The sequence below is a fragment of the Alternaria dauci genome, chromosome 4 (assembly GCF_042100115.1).
Source record: "Alternaria dauci strain A2016 chromosome 4, whole genome shotgun sequence".
Taxonomy (NCBI): domain Eukaryota; kingdom Fungi; phylum Ascomycota; class Dothideomycetes; order Pleosporales; family Pleosporaceae; genus Alternaria; species Alternaria dauci.
The window spans coordinates 183,975-205,336 of record NC_091275.1 but is presented as its reverse complement, the minus strand read 5'-3'; the positions used below and the strand labels follow the sequence as shown (position 1 = coordinate 205,336).

Below are 21,362 nucleotides of genomic sequence, written 5' to 3'. Positions count from 1 at the left end.
TAACAGCTAAGGTAGCTAATAAGTAAAGGATTAAGGGACTAACCTTTAAGAAGGGGGATAAAGTTTTCCTATTATAATAGAACTTAAAAACTAAGTAACTAAGTAAGAAACTAGACAACCTCTAAGTAGGACTATTTAAGGTTCTAGAGGAAATAGGTAATATAAACTATAAACTCTAACTCCTACTAGGTATACGTATCCACCCTATCTTTTATAAGAAACTCCTAGAAAGAGCACCTCTAGATACTAAGCTAGCTACTAATATAGAGCTTAAAGACGACAAGTATAAGGTTAAAGAGATTAGGGACCTATAGAAAATTAGTTATTAGTAGAAATACTTAGTTAAGTAGCTAGGATAGCTAGAGAGCTAGAATACTTAGGAACTAAAGGAAAATTTAATAAACTATAAGTTATAGGTATATAAGTACTATTAGAAACACCTAGAGAAGAGAGGACTAGATCCTTATAGGAAGAAAGGAATTTAGAAAAAGGATTAAAAGAAGCGTTACCCTATAACTAGCCTAAGTTAGTTAATAGTCTAGGTAGCGATAGTTTAGTTAGCTAAAAGTCTATACTAGGGGTAGAGTTCCCCTTAGCTTACTCTTTCACGTGATCCTAAAGACTTAAAATAGTGTAATCTTAATTAGTAAATACTCGCTCTTACGCCTTAGTCTCTACTACTTCTAGCTAAAGTTAAGCGACCTTAGCCTTAGCTTAAAGAAGCGCTAAGCGCTTCTTACACTTTTTAGCCTTAACCTTCTCCTACTCTTCCTTAGTTATAAATAAGCTATACTTAGCTTTTACTAAAATACAGCCTATACACTACCTAGAGGTAGTATCTATAAAATAATAAAGATTCTTCTCCTTACACTACTTATAATAAAAGGTTATCTTATTCCCTTATTAGTGGATATAGTTAGTATAAGCCTAGCGCTATTAAGTTAAGTTCTAGGTATAGACGCGTTAAGAAGTCTAAACCTTAGGTATAGTTAGGGAAAGTAAGGAAAGGAGGAAAGAGAGGATATAATACTACTAGAGTAGCTATACCTCTACTACCGCCGCTAGACTAGGTGTAGGAAAATAATAATCTAGGGTATTAAGATAATACGCCTAAGAGGGGGGGTAATATTATAAGGTAATAAGGAATTACTTCCCTTTTATGTAGGTTATATAAAGGAAGACTATTAGGCGGACACGATAGATAAAAGTAGATCTAGGGTAGGGCCTAGATTATGTAAAAGGATTAGTATCCTGCTAAGACCTAGCCTCTAGGAGGCTAGTAAGGATTAGGAGGCTATAGCCCTCCTAGGCCTCCCCCTTAGAAGGGAGGCTAAGGAGGATAGGACCTAAGGTAATAGGTATAAGAATATATTACACTTATTATAGTTAACTTAAATAGTTTATCTCTTATATAGATTATTAACTAGTTATTCTATTATTTATAGAATTAGTATCGTTATACTCTTAGTTAATAATAATAACTCTTTTCTACCTAATTATTCTATACACTACCTTACGGACTATCGCTTAAACCTATCTCGCCTTAGAAAGGACTAAGCTTAGAGAAGTATAGTAAACCCCTATATAATAATAGCATAATAGGACCTATTAGGTACGTAGTAGCTATAGAGGAGTTTAGGCGATAGTACTACTAATATATAGGCTTTATAGCTACTTAAAGGGAATTATAATTAAAATATTAATTATAATTATAATTATAACTATAACTATAACTATAACTATAACTATAATTATAATAGTAGTAGTGCTTATACTCTTAAAATATAATTACTATAATATAATAGAGCTTAATCTCTAGGTAGTATTAGTAGTAATTATAATAGTAGGGACGTTAAGGTAGTATAGCTACTCTATTAGGTTAGTTAAGGTTAATAAGAACCTAGGATATAAGTATATATATAGCGTAATATAGGGGATAGATAGAGAGGTATTATAGGTAAAAAGAGACTTCTAAATACACTAGGATAGTTTAGGCTTAGTTTTAAAATTTCTTAGTAATATAATATAAGATAATACTATAGGCCCTATCCCTAAGGCCTAGGGGGGATAATATATAAGATATAGCTTACCTAGAAGGGTACTAAAGTCCTAATATAATTACTTCTTTTATTATCTTTATAGATAAGGAACTTACTCTTAATCTATACTTTACGCGTAGGAGGACTCGTAAGAATTATTATTATTACTTTCCTTAGTATACTATTAGAATATAAAGCTATCCCCTACTATTCTCTTATAGTATAAAGTAAATACTATTACTTATAACTACCCCTTATATTAATAGAATTAATAGCTATATAATAGCTAAGGGGTACCTCTTAGATAAATAGGATTATATAGTAATAATATTACGTAGTAATAATATTATGTAGTAATAATATTATGTAGTAATAAGACTACGTAGTAATAAGACTACGTAGTAATACCCTATACTATCCCTTTTTTAGCTATTTTAAGGGGTACCCCTTTGTTTTTAAGCTAAATAAGCTAAATAAGCTAAGCTTATAGATTTTAATTATTAAGCTAATTAAGCTAAGCTAAGGTAGAGGTACCTACTAATTAAGCTAAGCTGGGGTACCCAGCTTGCTTAGCTTGATTGTTGACAAGTCTACTTCCAAACACACAAGGAAGACATACTTATGGCTAAAGGAGACGACGTGGAGATGACTACCGATACCAGGGTGTTTTTCGAAGGGTTCTTCGGTAAAATAGAGCCCATCTCTCCATCGCTTCCAGTCATGTTGTGGGTCGAGGGAGAGGAAGGGCTTAGTTACGAGGATCATTTGGCGGAAAGTGGCGAAGGCCCGGCTCCCAGGCCATTAGAGGAAGGACGGGAACGAAAGATGTTTTGGCAGAACGACTTCGTATTGCTCCAGAGTTCTCCCGCTACGTTTACCTACTCACATCGCTATTACCCACCAATCTCACAGTCGCTTTACCAATGAGATTGTCAACCACAACTAACAAAATCTTCAAACTCATGATGAAGCAAGCTATACATCGAAACACGTTCTGACCAGCCATGAGTGCTGTAACAAAGTCAACACTAGCCCAGAAGCACGTTCAATATTTCGCTTCTTCATTCTAACGAATAAATCCTTGCGTGGCATGACGGAATTCTTTGACCAAATTGAGGGTAGACGTGAGACTCTAAGCAAATGGATCAAGGCTCCTGATCACAAAACCGAGAAGTTCGTCAACGGAGATGACACGAGCATAAGCTGACTGACTGATCCTATCTCACTCGGAAACATGAACATGGGTAGAACGGCATTTCCGCTGGCTAATCGTGTCGCCGACTCTGTTGAACACACGGGGGTTGCCTTAGTTGAAGCAATATCGGTCACACTTCGTGGACGGGACATGAGGCAGTCAAGGCATACAAGCTTATACAGATTGGGGCTGTTTTAGAGCCAAGTCTAAGCCCAAGCAACACGACGAAGAATATATGCAAGCTAGACAAGCTAGGAATACAGGAATACGAGGTAGTAAGTGGACTAGTTCCTCCAAGACGGCTGTGAAGTCGCGCCGGCTACTAGAATGCAGAAAAAGAACAAGGTGGATGTCTTTCTTTAGCAGAATGCTGCAGAAATCTCCTAGAATGTACCTACTATAGTCATTTTCTCGTACCGTCTTTGTGTCCGAGTATGCAAGCACGTGTATACATGTGTTGATTGCTGGTTACGAAAGTGTGAGCAGGTTACCATCGAACCTTAGCACTAAGCAGAATACGTTGTGCAGATCATTCTCAAATCGGCCCTACGCAGGGTAACAACTAGTACGCCAAGTCGAAAATTGGCTGTAGTCCTCAAGTACCAATGCTCGCGGTAACCACCTTCAGCTAAGTCTAGACACTTTTTTTGGGGACGGGCAACAAAGAAACTAAGGACATTAGGAGAGTCAAGACGAAGTATGTCCGTATAGGAGAACAGAGTACTATATAAGAGGCACAAGAGTCCTCAGTTACATCCCCATCCAACACAAACATCACATCTCTCTCAGGCTTCTCCATCTTACAAACCACCTTCATCCAACAATGCAGATCCCCCAAGTCATCCTCCTCGCCATCTTTGCGGCTACGACTGCAGCACAAACTGGCGAGATTACCTTCATCTCGTACGACGCTTTGAAGGCCAACACGATTCCCTGTTCCAGGAAAGGAAGCAGTATTCAGTATTGTTACACGCCTGGTAGGGTTCCGGCAAACGTATATACTCGGGGATGCTCTGTCCTTACCCGATGCGCCCATTAGGGCTAGAGATTCTTGAATCTACTACCAAAGCCAGTGAGTTGGACATGTATTTTTCAGACAAGATGCAAGACTGACTGCCATCCAAGGTTTCGCGGGCTTCCTCTTTTGTCAAATGTTAACCCTGGAAAACTTGGATATTGTGGTGCAGGAGTGATAGGAGTAGAAACTGTAGGGGTGTGAATGAGCAGGTAGAGAGGATAGAGTCGGGCAAGGCGAGGAGTATAACGGGACGATAGACTGCAAGGTATTTAGACAACCACGAGCACTACTAGCGCTCTTCACACATGGAACGCGATTCCGTCTCCACAAAAACTTACATCGGGCAGCTCACGCCTTGCGCTTCGCTTTCTTCCCTGCCTGTCCCTCAACATCATCTTGGCCACCCTGCAACAAAGCCAGCGCCTCCTTTAGCAACTTCTTCTCACCGACTCTAACCTCAACAGCCATACGCCGTCTCTTTTCCAAGTTCCCACCCTCCAACAACTTCTCATCCTCCTCTATCGACGTCGGATATTGCGCCAGCTTCGCGGTCAAAGCTTTCGTGACGACGGTGTTGAATACCTCTCCCCGCTTCCGTTTCTCAGCAACGAGCTCGGGATGGTCCTGTTTAAGGAGTTTGAGCACAGCCTGGAATTGCTCCTCGAGCTCCTGCGATATCTCGCGGAGTTGAGGCGTGTACGTAAGTTGTCCGTGAGAATCCGGTTCGCCAGAGTCGCGCTCGACGATGAAGTATTCTTCTAGCTCGTCATTCTCTTCGAGCTTGGCCTACGGTCGCGGTCAGTGTGTATCGTTCGGAGATGCGTACGGGCTGCTTACCTCGATGTTCGCGACGATCTCTTCTGGGACAACAAGTTCCTGGATGAGAGCGTCGCGGACAAGACTCCATGGTAGCTCTACGACGTCGTATCGGTGGTGTTCGGACGTCACGTATCCATAGCGACGTAGCAGCTCAGATGTCGGCAAAGGACCGTAGTAGTTGAGTACCTCGGAGCCAGCTGGTAGTGATTGGCGGAGCGACGTGACTTCAAGATTGTCACCGTGGTTCACGTGCGCATTGAACTCGGCGTTGGCGTTGAGTATATCCGCCATGGGTACCATACCGAGCGGCGTCGTGCCTTCTCGGTCTTCGACCCAACCATCTTCTTCTTCGTCCTCCTCATCGTGCTCGTTGGCAAGGTCAAACGCATACGACATGATGGTGCTGCCCATGCGATGCGCGAGAGCAAGTAGTTCTTCGTCGCTCAACCGTGGGGCTCCGTCGGGATAGAAGACGTCCGCGTTCTGCTGGACGACGGGTACACATTGTGATCGCAGCATGTCGTCACTCTGTTGTTTGCCAATCTTCTCTGTCGACAGACACGTTCCTTTGAGCTCTTCCAGCTCGGCCTCGGACCAGAAGATGGGCGTGTCGAACGTGGTCGGCAGGATATCGATATACGGCTTCCAGCGCGATGCATCGCCCTGCAGATACTCGTACATCATGACCAAAATGAGCGATGTCCACGGATCCAGCGCATCCGCCTCATCATCCGCGTCGCCATCGGTCAACGTATCAAAGACCTTGGGCAGCTTACGCGGCAAATCAGATGTGTTTTGGCTGATGATCAGATCTCTGGGTATAGTGAATAGCGTGGTCTCCTCTGGCACGTCCTTCCTCGCAACTGCCGACAGTCAGCCTCACAGTCTAGAACGCAAAACGTACGATTCCTCAGGGCCTCACCTATCCCTCGACCCGCGTCCTTGGCCCGCAGGTCTTGGATCTCGAGCAGATCATCTTGGAAGACGCCGCCGCCGTCCTTGAACCATGTCAAGAATCTGTCCGTCGCGCGGTCGTAGTCCTCTTTTCCATCTACCGAAGACACCATTCTCTTGTTTGAGGATTAATTTCACGTCAGCTCAACAAATTTGTGGCCGAATTTGGGCTGGTGGCAGACAGAGGACCCTGATGGAGATGCGGATGTGGTATGGGGCGAGCTCGGAGCGGCGCGTCAGGGCTGTGCAGAAATCGACGCGACTAGGATGGCGGCGGCGATCACGACCTCGGCGCCGGGGCACGTGCAGCCTTGTTTCCACTCCATGTCATCAAGTTTGTGATGCACGTACTCAGCGCCAAGGTTTACCCTGCGGATGGGCCGCTCACGAACGGGTGCAGTACCCGTGGAACGATAAAAGGGTCACGAAAGCGGTTGAGATGGTCGCATATCCAGGAAAGGCATGTCGCCGACGTTATGTTGGGCGTCAACAGAATGAAGATGCGGAGTATACTATAGCTGACGCTGTTATCGCAATGATCACACTAAACGCCCCTGTGCTGTCAGCTTGAGGGTTCAGAGCTGAATATCGTCTACGCTGTTCACGCATGTATCGCATCAATGTTGGGGCTCCGTGAGAGCTGTGCAGCGGGGGTAAGATTGCAGTTAGTCCAAATGTGGTTAGTAGGCAGCCGGAGGATGAGAAATTCCGCTTCCGCAGGCTGCCGCGCCCACCGTCAGCACCCTTGAACGCGACTTCACGCCAACCCACCCACATCACTGCCCACCTCCCCGTCCATCTCAACACTCGCTACCTGACATCGCCAAATCAACCCGCTGTCTCGCGTCAGCTGCTCTCATCCGTCCTGTCTTTGCCCACCTGCCGCCTAGTCTCAGTGCACCGTCCTTCCAAGGACCTTTGACGTGCGCACGGCGTCGTCGGCTTACTGCCCACGCGCCGGCGATTTACGCGTCAGAGGGGTGTATCTCAAGCAGACGAGGGTTGCGTGAACACAGCGGGGACAGCAGTTCACGTGCTTACATTGCACCTGTCTTCTAGACCCGCCATCATCTTACCGTCAATCTACAGCAGAGTCAGGGCTGCTCTTCGCCTCCAGCGCGTCCAAAGCCCGGGTGGGAGGGTTTCCCTTGCTGTCGCATTGCTGCAAGGGGGATATTTCCTGTGAGTGAGCTCTCGCACAATGGTCCGCTATCTTGTCTCCAAGAAAGGTGTTCCTGTGCTGGCGAGCGCACGAGTGGACGGTGCGGCACAGTCGTGCTGTGTTTTAGGTGCAAAGTACTGCGATGCGCCGTTGCAGATCAGCTTCTATCTCCAATACACTACTTTTATTGATGGCTTTGACGATGCGCAGACGTTTACTTTGACCTATGATGCTGATGATTTGACACATGGCGCAACGTCGCTCGAGACTGCCACCACGCTTCCCCCGCAGCACCAGCTGGCTTCAATTGCGCGCGCCGGGAACCCGCAGATAAGGGTGTTGACTCTCGCACTCGCGAAACCCTGCAGGATCCGGTGTCCCCCTTCGTATGGTTCTGGTGCCCTGGCGGCGAAAAGTGGCTTCGAGGCGCCTTTCCACCAGCTGCTCAAGCTCGCCGAAGCGACAGAGATTGAGATCCTGCTCGACTACAACTGGGTGCACACGGATAACCGTGAACCGCTCGAGCGCTTTTTGAGAGAGCCGAGCCTGTTCGCTGGCGTTCCAGATGGCAATGACAGATGTAGACATGTAGATTGGACAGATTTTAGTGCCGCTGAAGAACGGGATGTCGCTCCGCCTGCGTACACGAAGGCGGTAGACACCGACGCATCGCGAAAGCGGTCCAGACATGGTAAGTCGTCCCGTGCCCCAACCGGCTGTTCGATCAACATTGACACGCTGCACGCAGCCACTACGCCCTCGCTGTCCCCATCTCCGGCTTCGAAGCGCCACCAGTACGACCCCGGCTCGCCGACTGAAATCGCGACAGCCACACCTAGCCCTCGCCCCCCTCACATATCCGCTGGCTCACCCAAGGAAAAGACAGCTGCACCATCCAGCTATCCACAAACCTCCTTGGAGGCTGCCGCCGCGCTTGCCTTCCAAGAGGCAATCAACAGGGCGGTCGAGGCCCAGCTCCCCGCACTCGTCGAGGGCATGTTACCCGGCATCCTCAAAACCATCTTGCCCGATATCCTCCACAACTGTCTCGCACCCCGAAGCTCGCCATCCTTTTCGCCTCCGCCAGCAACAACTCCGACCTCACACCCCGCCGCTTCTTCCCTCGGCACCCTCATTACCGACCGTCTAACCGAGCTAGCCAAGCAGCACCTCACGACCATTTTTGACGACGCAAACGAACAAGCGTGTATCCTGCGCAACCAAGCTGACGGCGACTTTGAAGACGTGGTTGCCGATCACAAGATCAGTGTCGATACTATCAAGGAGGATTGTATCCGTGAGCTGGGCGAGGTGGTTGACGAGAAACTGGATAGGTTTAGGGAGCAGACGGATGAGGTTGTCGAGACGGCGGTGGAGGAGATGGAGAATAGGAGTAGTGAGCTGTGTGAGGAAGTGTATGATGGGTTGGAGACGTTTTTGGATGGGGCCACGGCTACGCTTAGGCGGGTTAGGAGAGGCAGGGGAAGGGTGAGGGGTGAGGGGATACGGGGTGGGGTGGAGAGGAGGGGGCTGGGGTGAGTGTGGATGCGAGATGTGTTTTGGCAAAGGTGCGCCGAGCTTCTCTTGCATTGCGTCGTGGTGATAGCCGCTCTGGGTACTATCTATCTTGCTAAACAATTACAATGTAGAGGTGCCTATTCATCACGGCCTACGACGTACAAACCGAACGCATCTCCTCCGCCTCGTCTCATCGGTGCTCTTCATCGATCTTCTCCAGTCCTCTCCACGGCGACCACGCTTCACCTGATACCTGAGCTATCGACCGATGTACTTTCGTCTCACGACGCGGCTCAAGTAAACACCCAATGGTCCGCGTCATACAAGTCTACATTGGTATTCTGTCAATAATCTTCCGTGAAGTAACCGAAGGTCTTATCAACACCACTTCACCATTGAACCACATTTGACAATACTTTCTGTGCGCAGGTGACATGTTCTCCGAGGCAAACAAGTCTTAGAATATCGCATTCACTAGTGTGGTTCACGCTCATGAGGACTGGTCGCTAGTATTGACATGGGAGAAAACGGACAGCGAGTCAAACTGACGATCAAGGTTCTGCAACATTCGTTGTCTATATATGCCCCCGGCTATCCCAACCATACCCAGGAATCGCTCGAGCACCAGATAATGGGCGAGACGATCCTTGTGATGCACACTCTCTCTGTGTTCCACCGTTTATTGCGTTGTCTAGTTACTATTTCGCTGTACAGCATCATATTGCGTCGGTTGCGAGCCCCGTAAACGTGGATAGTCCTCGCTTCTGCCGTACGCCTTGTCGGTCTGGCATTCCTGGCAGGTCTCTCGGATCGCAGAGCCCTTGTGCGTCTTGAAGTGTGAGATGAATCGGCTTGATGACTGTGCCTTTGGCTACCCCGCCTCTCGACCTCTGGCTGTGGCTCCAAAGATTCACTGACGGAGTGATGATGAAGTTACCGCTTGAACCTCGAAAGGTACACGATAGGGAGCTCGTGCTCTTTGGGGCGGGATAGATCTGCCTTCGTTGCGGTGTTGATGTGTTTCTGCATCGCTTTCCTAGTCGCTTTCCCATTCGGATTCTTCGTCAATTTCCTCGTCAATTTCTTCGTCGCTCTCCTCGTCGGTTTCCCAGTCGCTCTCCCAGTCGCTCGCCTCGTCGGTTCCTCCGCTGCTTACCGACTCGCTATCATCATCGAGTGTATCCTCATCCAAAGCGCGGTCAAGGATAGCAAGCATATCCTCGGATGGTCCAGCAAGTCGGTTTGCCCATTCTTGTTGTTGTCTGGTTGCGTTTTGTTGCCCGACTGCTTGGGATGCTCGAGCTACCTGAGTATGTCTAGCTCCTGTCGTTATCATGATTGTCGGTTGTCGTCTAACTGGTTCCCGTGCTCTGGGCTCGTCTCTACGCCTACCGCCTTGTCTCTCTACATGCGACGGAATTTCAAGGGATATACCCGCCATGTTCTCGCGTTCATTGTCTTCGATAGACCGAAACCAGCGCGCTCGACATAGTGGGCACTTGTTGCTCCATGCCTCTTGACCAAGGACCAGCTCTCTTAGGCAAAGAGTGCAGAAGATATGGTGGCAGTCGCCAAAGTGAACTTGTATAGCAAGGCCCCGAGAGTCTGGCCCATCTTCAGCTGTGGGGTCGCGGTATTGAGTCGAGCATATGGGACAGGCCTGGCTGTCGTGTGGGATTGATGAGACGGATACGATGGAACAGAATCGGTCTAGAAAAGACGTAGCGTTCGCCGCTGGCCTTGGAGGTTGGCGATGTTGTTGCATGGGGTCTGTGTTTAGCTTCCAGGACTTGAGTTTTGGTGTGGATATCAAAGAAAATTAAGTCTTCGTGGAACGTGGGAGAGGGGTGGGGGGAGATGAATTGGATAGATATACGTGAAGTGCGATACAATGAACATCTGCACAATGATTTACTCTGGTATGCCCGATACATCCAAAACAATGCTCAATGTCACATCAAAATGAGAGGCTTAGAGAATCCTTTATAGAAACAAGACGAGAATGTGTTCGTGGGTAACAAAACAATCAGCGCAGCAGTACTGGCAGACGTGAAAGTGGGTATCACGTGACTCGCTGAAGCGCATCCCATGTTGAGAGGCTGTGCACACTGCATAGGACCCTGATAAACAAATTGACGAATCCAATGCTAGCGAGCTTATAGCAAGCGTCACGATACGACAGCGTAGGGTCTGGGATCCAATCACTGTCAACCAACATACGGATAGCTAGGTAGCGAGACTTGGCACAGCCGCACCTGCGTGTATACATTGTGCGACATCGCTCAGCCTTCACCCAGCCTCATCATTCACGCAGGCCATCGCATTCGTCCCTTTCTATCACTTATCGTATTTCATTCCGAGACGATCGTGGTTCTCAGTTCACGAGCTAGCCCAACTTGGTCTGGGCGGTGTATGGTCACTTCGCGGACTGACCGGGCTGCACGGAATCGTACTGTGCGTCATCGCCTACCAATCTCCAATTACCTCGACACCATTGAAAACTCGTGGTAACAGTTCCTTGACGAACGACCCCATACGCCGGTGCATTTCAACCGACTGTTTGCTCCATCGTCCCACAGCCGCTTGTCATGGCTACGCCACCCCCAACCATGCATCCTGTTCCATCCTCGACAGATGAACCCCCAAAGCCCACCATGCCAGAGACGCCGGCGGACTCCAGTCCAGCTTCAAAACCGCCATGTCCCTGCCCTACTTGCACCCTCGCCGCTGAGAGTGGGCTCGACATCTGGGTCACGCCAGGCGGTGGATCGAGCAACAGCCCCCAGAAGGCGCATTACGTACCGCCTCGACCCGATGCAGACACTTTCGCAGACCAGCAAGCCTTCTTGGACTCCTTAGCGTCAATATCCATCGATAGTGTCGGCGAAGACAGCAAGAAGTGTCCCACCTGCTGGAAACCCTACGGCGAGGAAGCAGACCCTGGTTACGACAACTCAGAGCAGCCCGTCCGTCTCAAGTGCAGGCATGTCTTCGGCGATAAGTGCTTGCGCGATACTTTTGGCCTTCCTACGACTTCAACTGTCACTCTTGAACCTCTCGCTTTCGGTCCAGGATCTAGAGGCCGCCAGTTGGGTCAGCGATTGCACGCTTATTGGCAGAAGTCAAAGGACCGAGAGCAAGATGAATATGCTTCCGCCTTTACCCAGATGGCCAATGTTAGACCAGAATCAACGACAGAACGATTTGGGTAAGATGATCGTCAAGATTGCACGCGGGATCATTGGCTAACTCTCTCACAGTATGTACTCTCACTTCCTTGCCTGCCTTTCTCTGGGCAGGAAAATCAACCGATAAGCTCTGGCAGTCTACCACCACAGAAAAAGAGAGAAAGCTTCAAGTCAAAATCTTGCGTGTCGTCCTCGGCTTCGCCTCTGTGCTAACAGCCTTGTAGGTCCGCACTGGGGCTCTGTCATCCAGGAGCTACGTCGACGAGTAGATGAAGCTCCGCGAATTCACGACATTATACTTCTAGAAAACGGGATTATACTGGATCGCAGACGGTTGGATGACCGACGGCTTGAATCATCCATGGATGCTTATGCGCTATTCCAAGGCATAGGGGAGTTCACCGGCCAGACCCTTCCGGTTGCAGATCCCAATGTGTCCACGACCCCCAACACAGAGATCTCGCCGAAGGAACATGACGTCTTCTCAGACGTACACAAGAGCCGTGAGGAAAGGCTGCGCGAGTTGCTCAAGGCTGAGCGCGCAATGCAAGAGCGCAACAAGCGACAAATGAATCGTTCGCTAGGTATCGAGCTGAGCCGGATCTATTCGGAGTATCTGAAACAACGCGCCGCAACGGAAGAGCCGGAAGAAACAGAGACAACATTGCAGCAGTACTTCGTCAACGCTCGCATCAGGGTACACAAGAAGAATTCGAAACAGTCATCCTTCAGAATCGAGTCTTTGGATCGATACGTCGCCCATATCCTGCAGGGACTAGAAGACGACGATAGCGACGCGGGGGACGAGGAAAGCAACACCCAGAACGACGTTCTTCTCAGAAGTCTGTTCCCGATTATCACCCGAAAGATGTGTGAGGCCTGTTGCACTGAAGACTCGACCGTGCCCTCGTCGGTACCTGTTCCTACCTCGCTGTGGTGGAAGGACTCGCGCAAAATCCCTGATGATTGTCCCATTTGCCACAAGGTCTTGTTTCACAAAGGGAATTCTTCTTCGCTGTTGCGGTTCGCGGACTGCGAGATCTCAGGTCCGGAAGATCCTGCTGGTACGATTGGAGACAAGAAGTGATCTAGGCAACGCTTGGGTGGCTATAGGGTAGCTCACCAGACGCGTTTGGTATTTGATCGGTCGCTTCTCAGACGATTCAAATTATGGTCAGCTCATATCAGTAACAGAATGCTTGAAATAAGGTGATTCATAGCGATGCGCTAAGTCTGGTCGCGGGGGCGTGGATCATTGCTAGTAATACATTTCCAGATCTTCTGTCGACACACATGTTCTGTTTCATCTTGCTGGTGCACTTCAGCGTCTACCATAAATGGCCTTTGTTCCGCTGAATCTCTTTGATATTGATGTTCCTCCACATCAACGGTCCGATAGCCCCAATAACCCACACAGCAGTACTTGCTGCCAGAAGTCGAATCATCGCATCATCATAGGCATGCTGGATAGCAAGTCGTGTTGCAGATCCTACAGGATAGGATAGCTGGCTCTTTATGTCGCCGAAGATCTTCCTTAGGTTCGGTAGGTCTTCAGCAGGTAGGTACTGCCCGAGCCGATCCGGCACGACGTCCGACCATATTGATGCTGCAATGGTCAAACCAATAGCACCACCTATGTTTCCGAATACACTAACGAGAGCGAGCATCGCGGCGACATGTTCGTGTGAGCCAGCAGCGAGAACAGCAATCTCGTCCGTGACAACGAGTACGCCTTGCGATATCGAGATGAGCAGGACGCATATAACAACATAGCCGATACTACCAGGAGTGCGAGAGTGTACCATAAGTACCTGGCCCACCACACTGAGTGGGACACCGACGACGAGTGAAATGGTTTTGAAGTGGCCGGTTCGATGAATCATGTATCCGGTCAAGACGGCGACTAGTACACTCACAACCGTGTACAGCTGCGCGATGTAGCTCGCTTCCTCCACGCCGAGGCCCTGAACCACTTGCAGATAAGAGCCAAAGTAGCTGTTCCACACAGCATAGCTCCCGAAGAGACAAGCGCATAGTAAGCATGCGCCGAAGACGGTCCGGTCCAAGAGTAGCCTGTATGGAAGGAGTCGGATGGGTGCGAAAGACTTCTCCCAAACAATGAGTGCTGATAGGACCACAACGCTGAGGAAACACGTGCCAACTACAAGCGGCGAAGACCAACCTTTTTCCGTAAGGGTGTACAGGTTGAACGGAAGGAGAAGAAGCGCGATACCTGTAGAGGCGAGCACTAAGCCAACAGCATCAAACTCCCGGCTGTAGTAAGTCACTGACTGTATAGCATTCCTCCTACTACTCTCTACCTTCCCGGGGATAAGTCCCAGTCTCTTCGCCTTCCGATAGTTCGCGGCAAGCAGACCTAGTAGCGGCAGCGTAGCGAGAGGCACAAGCGCACTGAACGTACCAAATGCCCACCGCCATCCCATCCCACGAAGACACATTTGAGCTAAAGGTCCGGCTATCCAACCAGTGATCAAACTTGTCGAATTCATGAGCGCCTGCATAAGCGCTCTATTCTCCAACTTCGTCGTGTCGGCAACAAAGACAGACATGATATACTGTACGCCGTTGCTCCCCACGGTATGCAAGATCATAGCCGTAGCATACGTCCCCACGCTCTGACACACCGTCATCATAACCATCCCACTTGTTCCAAGGACAAGGCAGAATAGCAAGCCGTGAGGTCGCCCAAAAATGTCGATGATCTTTGCGATGGAGAGATTGATAACACCGCCGAGCACGTTGCTAAAAATGCTTACAGTGGGTGTGAAAGCGTGCATGGAAAATGCCGATGTGACGTATGGAACCAGGGCTAGCGTGATGCTGGCGAGTAGAGTTTCGACGAAGTAGATGAGCCAAACTATGATATAGGCGGCTGTGAGGGAAGCATTTGACCATGCTTGTGTTGTCGCTTCTATCGCCTGGATGCCGGGTCGCGATTCGTCTGCCGGACGCGTACGGTCCGTCAACAAGGTGGTTGAAAAATGAGTGGGGAATATTTTAGTGCTTTGACTGAGGTCCCCTGCATCGACGGGTGAAGAAGGAGTTGATGGAAGTAAAGGCTCTTCGATGGATGAGCAGGAGGGCCGCATGGCAGGAGATAGTGACGAAAAAGAGCCGAAAGGGTTATAAGAATAGTAGTGTGCGCTATCTCTTTGCGTTATATCACTTACAGCGCATCATAACGGGGGATCGTATACACTCCGAGAAGAGAAGAGATCTTTAGGCAATAGCATAAGTAGCGGCTGAAGATTGAAGGGCCGGAGCGACATTAGTTCCTGCTAGGCAAGTAAGCTTCTCGTACAGTTAGCAAAGCAGGAAAGCCACGAACAGCTGCGCTAAGCCTTGTCGGAAGTTTAACGAGTGCAATCGAGGGCCTAAGAAGTTACAAGCTTGGTCTCGGGTCAGAGAGCACTTTTGCGAGAATTATGGCGCGAAACCCTGCACCTTGCTAGTGCACAAGTATGGGGTGACAAGATGCAGGACTAACGAGCACATGCTTGACGACTCGTAGTGCGCGTTGCATGACTAACGGATGTGTCCCTTGGTGTTATCGCTTTGGGGGTTCCTCTCCGCTGCCGCTTTGATATCGCGTCGATCAAGTGGTCGCACGACTGCATGCGATCAAAGCATCGAAGAGAAGGATACGGAAATACGCCTTCAATCCTATCGAACTCCGGCTAACGCCCTCTCCAGGGACCTTCGCCATACACCCTCAATAAACTGCTACATCAACCAACTCCGCATACTTCGTAAACTCATCATCCTTCGCTAGCATCTCCCTCTCCTCCGGAAACGTCCCCATGACCAACTCCACGCCCCCATCATTCTTCAGCGGAAAGACCACCAGAAATCTAAACCTGCCATTTCCCCGCTCCAGCTGCGGCCTCATACTCTCTGGCATTCCCTCATTACCGAAGTAAGTACTGCCAAAATTGATTTCGTTCATCTGGAAGAGAATCATGTTTGAGATCATGGCATGCATATGGTCCAGGCCCATGTTCGCGGTTGAGAAGCGCGAGTGATCCGGAAGGGATTGGAGTAGTGTGAATGCGTCGTGGATCAGTGCTGGCGTCATGCGTGTAGCGGAGGCGCGGAGGACTTGTGCTATGCGTGCAATACTGGTCGTTGGGGCGCAGAGCTCATCTAGTGGCATACTTGTCCGGTTCAAGGTGAGTAGACTACCCATGTACGATGTAGGGAGCAGAGAGGAGAAGTACGGGCGCCCGTCTGTTGGCAACTCGAGGATAGAATAGTCGTCAGGAGTGAAGTCTTGGCCACTGGCTTTGGCTACGGCGTAACGCACACGTAGGGCTGAGCGCCAAAAGAATGCTTGGATGATGTCGCTGATGGATGCGACAGCTCTGCTCGATCCAAGGTCACGCATTACGTCTGCTTTGAGTAACTCGACTTTTTCGGGTGCAATAAGGAATAACGTCGTATTCATCTTCCGCTCCGCACAAGGCAGTGGCCATACTGAGTGCAGCGGGTAACTTGGTAGCCGGCCTGAAGGACCTGCTTGTCTTGAAGGTTGCTTTGCAACGACATCATCTGATGGGATAAAGGGCAGCATGCCCCAGACATCCGAATCAACCTCTTCTGCTGGATGTACGTATCCTTCTAGCTCATGCAAAATTTCAGGAAGGCTGTGATTGAAGCTCTCTGCATCATACCATGAACAATCTGCCGAAGAGTCTCCTTGCAGATACCTGCAATTTTCGGCCCATGCTTTGATTGCGATGATAGCACCTACACCATCCAGACAGCAGTGGTTAAGATCGACAGCAAGAATGCAACCACCTCTGACGAAATTGGCCTGCGCAACCAGTATATCCGCAGGCAGCTGCGGAAAAGTGTCTTGTCGCAGTACCAGCTCGTCTTTGAAGGCCGATGGCACGAATCCGTCGTTTCGCAGATTCTCGAATGCCGGAAGCACATCAGAGAGGTCCTTGTAGACTAAGCGATCGCGAGCTGGTTGACCAAATGGCGGTACAGCCACGCAGAGATCGCCTTCGGTGTACCCAATGTCGTCTTGAGAGCATCTCATCATCTTGCCACCTAATGCTGGTATGAGCTGGAACGTTCGATTGAGCCCTGCTTGCATGTTCGCAAATGTGTCTTCGAATGTAACGTCTTTTCGAAGGGGGAAGTAAAACACAAGCCCCATGTAATGGTTCGGGTTGACGTAATCGAAGGGATTCAGTCGGAAAGACTGCCAAGCTCTTCGCTGCGCCATCATTCGATGCATGTCTGCTTCTCGGTCGTTGGCCGTAGGCTTCATGCTACTGGAATTCCTTGCTTGAGCGACCATTGGCTCAAGAGCAGCAGTAAACTTAGCCAAAGTGGGATTGGCGTACAGATGGCGTGGTGCGAGTGTGTCCAGTCCTGTGATCGCTGCTCGGATAGCATTGATCGCCGCGGATACTCCCAAAGAATCGAGACCGAGTGCAAAAAGATTATTATCTGGAGAAGCAGATCGGATTGCTGGGAGCGAAGAAGCAAGAATCTCCCGCACTGACCGCTGCATTGTCGACGCGGAGCTAATATCGACAATGAAGCAAGTCTCGTTGCTGCGAGCGTTGTAGAATCGCTCGATGTAGTCTTCGTAAAGCAATATGGTAGCGCGTCGCTTGACTGTGCCTTTGTCTGTCCGGATGAACGGCCTGTCTGGCTGGGCAAAGAAGACATAGTCACGCGACAGATGTACAGTTTGTCGGGATGATGTAATGCTTGCCTCAATCTTAGTCCATATACTCTCTACCATGTCGTCGGTCTTGGCCAAGGGATTCTTCAACTCGATGAGAAGACTAGCCTGCAACTTGTTGCTGCCTACGACAAGACATCCATCGATCGCGGGATGAGTACCGACGAGTGCTTCGAACTCCAAAGGCAAGATCTTGTAACCACTGGAGAGAACAATGAGGTCGTCGTTACGACCTGTGAAAGCCCAGAGGTTAGGTTTCGTTGGATGCCGCTTATAGAGATCCTTGAAGTTGATAGAGTCCTTGTCCGGAAATGTGTAAAAGATGCCTTGGAACAGGGACGCATGTTCGTTCCGGTGCACCCAGTGCTCGTAGATGCCTGGCTCGACCTCCTTGAACTCGAAGCCGGAGTAGGGATGAAACGAGAACCAGAACCAGTCCTCCCTTTCCACGACGAGATTTCCGATGAATAGACCTTCCGTCGTTCCGGTTAGGTTCAGCACTCTGATGACATCGTTGACTTTGCCAGCACTGGTGGGACTGACTGGCCCGCCAGATGCACAGATGAACTTTGAAGACTGAAACTTGGCCAGAACATTAGGTGTCTCTCCCAACTCATCGACAAGCGATGGTACCATGCTCCAGATTTCGATCTTGGCGTGGTCGGCAAGAGTTTCTAAAAGCGACATGTTAGGGATGACGTTTTCTGGTCCTAATACGCAGGTCAACCCGAAGAGCGCTGGCATAAGTATGTCCATGATAATTCCGGCACCATGGCACATGGGGAAAGAAGAGTATATCCGGTCTCCTTCTTTCCAGTCCGATGTCCAAGGCAGTAGTCCATCGTCGCCATCTACAGGCGGAAGCAGGCGAATAGCATCCATCGTTCCGATCAATCCGTGAGACCATGGGATTGGTTTTGGTACGCCTGTCGAACCCGAGGTGTGAAGATAACAAAACGGATCCGTAGCAGCTGCAGCAAAAGTTTTGATGTAAGGGTAGTATTCTGCATCTTCCGCAGCCAGCAGGTCTTCGAGTAATGGCAGCTCGAGCAACTTCATCGGGCGCTTCTTCAGGATGACCTTCACAAGAGGCGCCGCTTCCACCTCGCTTGCCTTGGCCCAGATATCGCATTCTGTTGCTTCTAGCACAGCAAGAGCACCCTCCGTGCTATTTTTGGGCGAGAGATAAAGTGCGGCGTAGCCGACCTTCACGCAAGCATAAGTGATGAGGATATGCCGAAGGTCGTGAGGGCCGATGTAGCCCACCGGTCGCACCGATGTCGATTCGCCGACCTGATGACGGAGCCACCATGCTGTCTTGTCTACTGCTTTGGCAAAGGCATGTGCTGATATGTCTCGAAGTTCCAGGCCTGCATTTGAGGGCTTAGCGATCGAGAAAACGACCCGATCGGGCTGAGTTCTAGCGAGCTGGTCCATGATCTGAGGTATTAGACGGTGACCAAAAGCTGGCTCACTTCCGACGTCATCGATATGCAGCGTCTCTGGGGGTCCGAGACCGGGAGAAGAGCGCGGCGGAGAGTGCGATGAACGTGGTGGGGATGTCCCGAAGGATGTCGGTGGCGTTGACATACCGCTCACCACCGAGACTGCGCTCGGCGACGAATAGCCACTTCGTGTGCCGTTGAAGGGGAGTCGAGCTTGCAGATAGCTGGCATTTTCCTCATTGATCCATGGCATGTCGGTTCCTTGCAGCTCCTTTTCTTTGAAGTAACTTGGCCGTCCGTTTTCATACATGAGTTCGAGCCGTGGATCCTTCTGAAATTCGCCTGCAGGTGCGCTGACCCAGTCCCCATCAGCCAACAAGGCAACGCTGCAATGCCATGGCGTCGTGTAACCTGTTCTTGTGTCGAGCAGGCTAATCGATATCTTGTGATCACCAATGGACTCGTGAATCGACAATCTGAGATGATTTGGGTACGCTTCTTTGACAGCTCCAGCATACGCCTATTCTTGAAGTCAGTTTCTAGCGAACAACCTCAGTTGAGTGGAATGAACAATCAGGGAACTTACGTATCCTCTAAACAGCATCTGCTTGGCAAGGTACTTGACATCTCTCTTGTACTGGTTGCTGCCGCGATTTTCTCCTAGCGCAAAGATGTACTTCAAATCGGACTCAAGAAACTTGCGATAGCCGAGATAAGTCAGCCTAGTGTCTGCGTTTTCTCTGATCTCCTTGTCGATCTCGATATCAGGCCTCCCGTACTTGTTGAAAAGCAATCGTCTGAAGTTGGTGCAGTTGGCGACGTAGGTTATCTCTCGCAGCTTGTCTGGCAGCTCTGGAAAGTCGAGGATGTCTTTCAGTCGAGAAAATTCGATGTATGTAAACTTCTTCTCTATCGCCATTTGACGCAAGGCCTCGCCATAGACCCATGTTTCGCGATCTGATATCGAAAGGAGATCTTCGTTGACATGTCAGTCTACGATACGACTATCGACGGTGAGTATACGTACCATTGTATGTAATGCCATCTGAGATGATAGTAACTCTCGCTCCGGGCTTGTAGACATCTTTTATCCTTGCGCACATGTGGTTCAGCCGCTGGAGCGCTAGCTCCTCCGCCTTATCTGGAAGAGACCCGAGCACTTTGTAAACCTTGTTGGCTGACTTGAAAGGAAAGGCCGGCAAGCATGCATCGACACGCTCGCCTGCTTCGACGAATCGGTCGATTACGGAAAGAAACTTTGCCGTTCCTGCAGCTAAGCGGTCCTTCGAATCGTCGAACTTGTTGAGAGCATGTTCATATATGATGTCGAGGATCTTGTGTGAGGTATCTCTCACCATAGAAGGAGTACTGACAATCGTCGCCTCTTCGCATGGTAGCGTTATTCCGAGTCCAGCAGGGCTACTCCTGGTCACGTTGTCAAGACGCATCGTCATGTCAACCATGGTTAGTGAGCCATGAGATGAAGTTTGATGTCAGAAGGTGAGTGAAGGTTCGCCTGAGTCTAGAAGTCGGTCCTATAAAGCTGCTAGAATAAAGTCGGCTCAAGGACGGCTAGTCCAGCAGGTGAGAGAGCCGAACGCCACATGTGTTATCGCGTCAGGCAAACGCTGACTGCACTCATGAAGTGACCATATGACTGGGGGCGGCATTTGGGCAGAGACCGAGCGCCGGCACTGCAGGGGTGGCTGAGGTAATATGAGGTTGTTCGCGACAAGACGACTACATGCAGTTGCCCCAGCCGATGCAACATACGGTCAGCATATCAATCGAGTCATGGCAGAGGTAACACATTTCGCCGCTGGACGACAATCTTGCTCTTGACTAGATTGGAGTCTGCGAGGTCAGCTGGAATCCGAAGCTTTGTAGTCAGCATCGAGTGTGTCTTGGCCGAGGAATCGCGCTTCAGACTAATCTGTCTGGCGGGCGTCGCGATGCATGCGATGACCCATGTGCGAGCGGGGACTAGAATGTGAGATGAATGAGGTTGAAGTGTGATGGGATGCTGGCACAGGCTGAGTCGGAACTAGCACGCGCCAAGGACCACGTGACGGCTGGCACCCGCGCCATTGCGAAACTAACGCGTCGTGTTCCACAACCAAGACCTCTCCCCAGCGTGCTTCCGCAGCCACATGTCCGGCTGTATATCCGATTATGCTCATCCATTGGCCACGGCCAACAATAGATCCTGCAGTCTTGCGTGCTCCGTTGCGAGTGGCGATCTGCTCAATGTCGCACCCACATTCGTGTGCGCGCGAATAGCCACGTTGAGAATGAATCGAGC

General features: G+C 49.8%; 5 protein-coding genes across 5 annotated transcripts; 3 read left to right on the top strand and 2 right to left on the bottom strand.

The window, feature by feature from the left end:
- Window positions 1–3,896: 3,896 nt before the first annotated feature.
- ACET3X_004708 (uncharacterized protein) lies at window positions 3,897–6,229 on the bottom strand. The gene is made up of 3 exons (XM_069451062.1): window positions 5,994–6,229; window positions 5,090–5,934; window positions 3,897–5,038 (listed from the first exon to the last, which is right to left on the bottom strand). Exons 1-3 carry the CDS (start codon window positions 6,136–6,138, stop codon window positions 4,601–4,603), a joined length of 1,428 nt encoding a protein of 475 aa, XP_069306752.1. The 5' UTR covers window positions 6,139–6,229; the 3' UTR covers window positions 3,897–4,600.
- A 997-nt stretch (window positions 6,230–7,226) lies between these two features.
- ACET3X_004707 (uncharacterized protein) lies at window positions 7,227–9,166 on the top strand (the record flags this gene model as incomplete). Its single annotated transcript, XM_069451051.1, has 3 exons — window positions 7,227–7,878; window positions 7,936–8,583; window positions 9,135–9,166. 3 exons carry the CDS (start codon window positions 7,227–7,229, stop codon window positions 9,164–9,166), a joined length of 1,332 nt encoding a protein of 443 aa, XP_069306751.1.
- Window positions 9,167–11,293: 2,127 nt separating this feature from the next.
- On the top strand, window positions 11,294–12,020 carry ACET3X_004706 (uncharacterized protein; the record flags this gene model as incomplete). The annotated part of the gene is made up of 2 exons (XM_069451040.1): window positions 11,294–11,913; window positions 11,966–12,020. 2 exons carry the CDS (start codon window positions 11,294–11,296, stop codon window positions 12,018–12,020), a joined length of 675 nt encoding a protein of 224 aa, XP_069306750.1.
- Window positions 12,021–12,254: 234 nt separating this feature from the next.
- Window positions 12,255–12,980, top strand: ACET3X_004705 (uncharacterized protein; the record flags this gene model as incomplete). The annotated part of the gene is made up of 1 exon (XM_069451029.1): window positions 12,255–12,980. The coding sequence occupies one exon, from the start codon at window positions 12,255–12,257 to the stop codon at window positions 12,978–12,980; it is 726 nt and encodes a 241-aa protein (XP_069306749.1).
- A 2,202-nt stretch (window positions 12,981–15,182) lies between these two features.
- Window positions 15,183–20,523, bottom strand: ACET3X_004704 (uncharacterized protein; the record flags this gene model as incomplete). Its single annotated transcript, XM_069451017.1, has 6 exons — window positions 15,183–15,189; window positions 15,243–15,288; window positions 15,806–19,580; window positions 19,647–20,035; window positions 20,088–20,358; window positions 20,416–20,523. The coding sequence occupies 6 exons, from the start codon at window positions 20,521–20,523 to the stop codon at window positions 15,183–15,185; spliced, it is 4,596 nt and encodes a 1,531-aa protein (XP_069306748.1).
- Window positions 20,524–21,362: the final 839 nt, after the last annotated feature.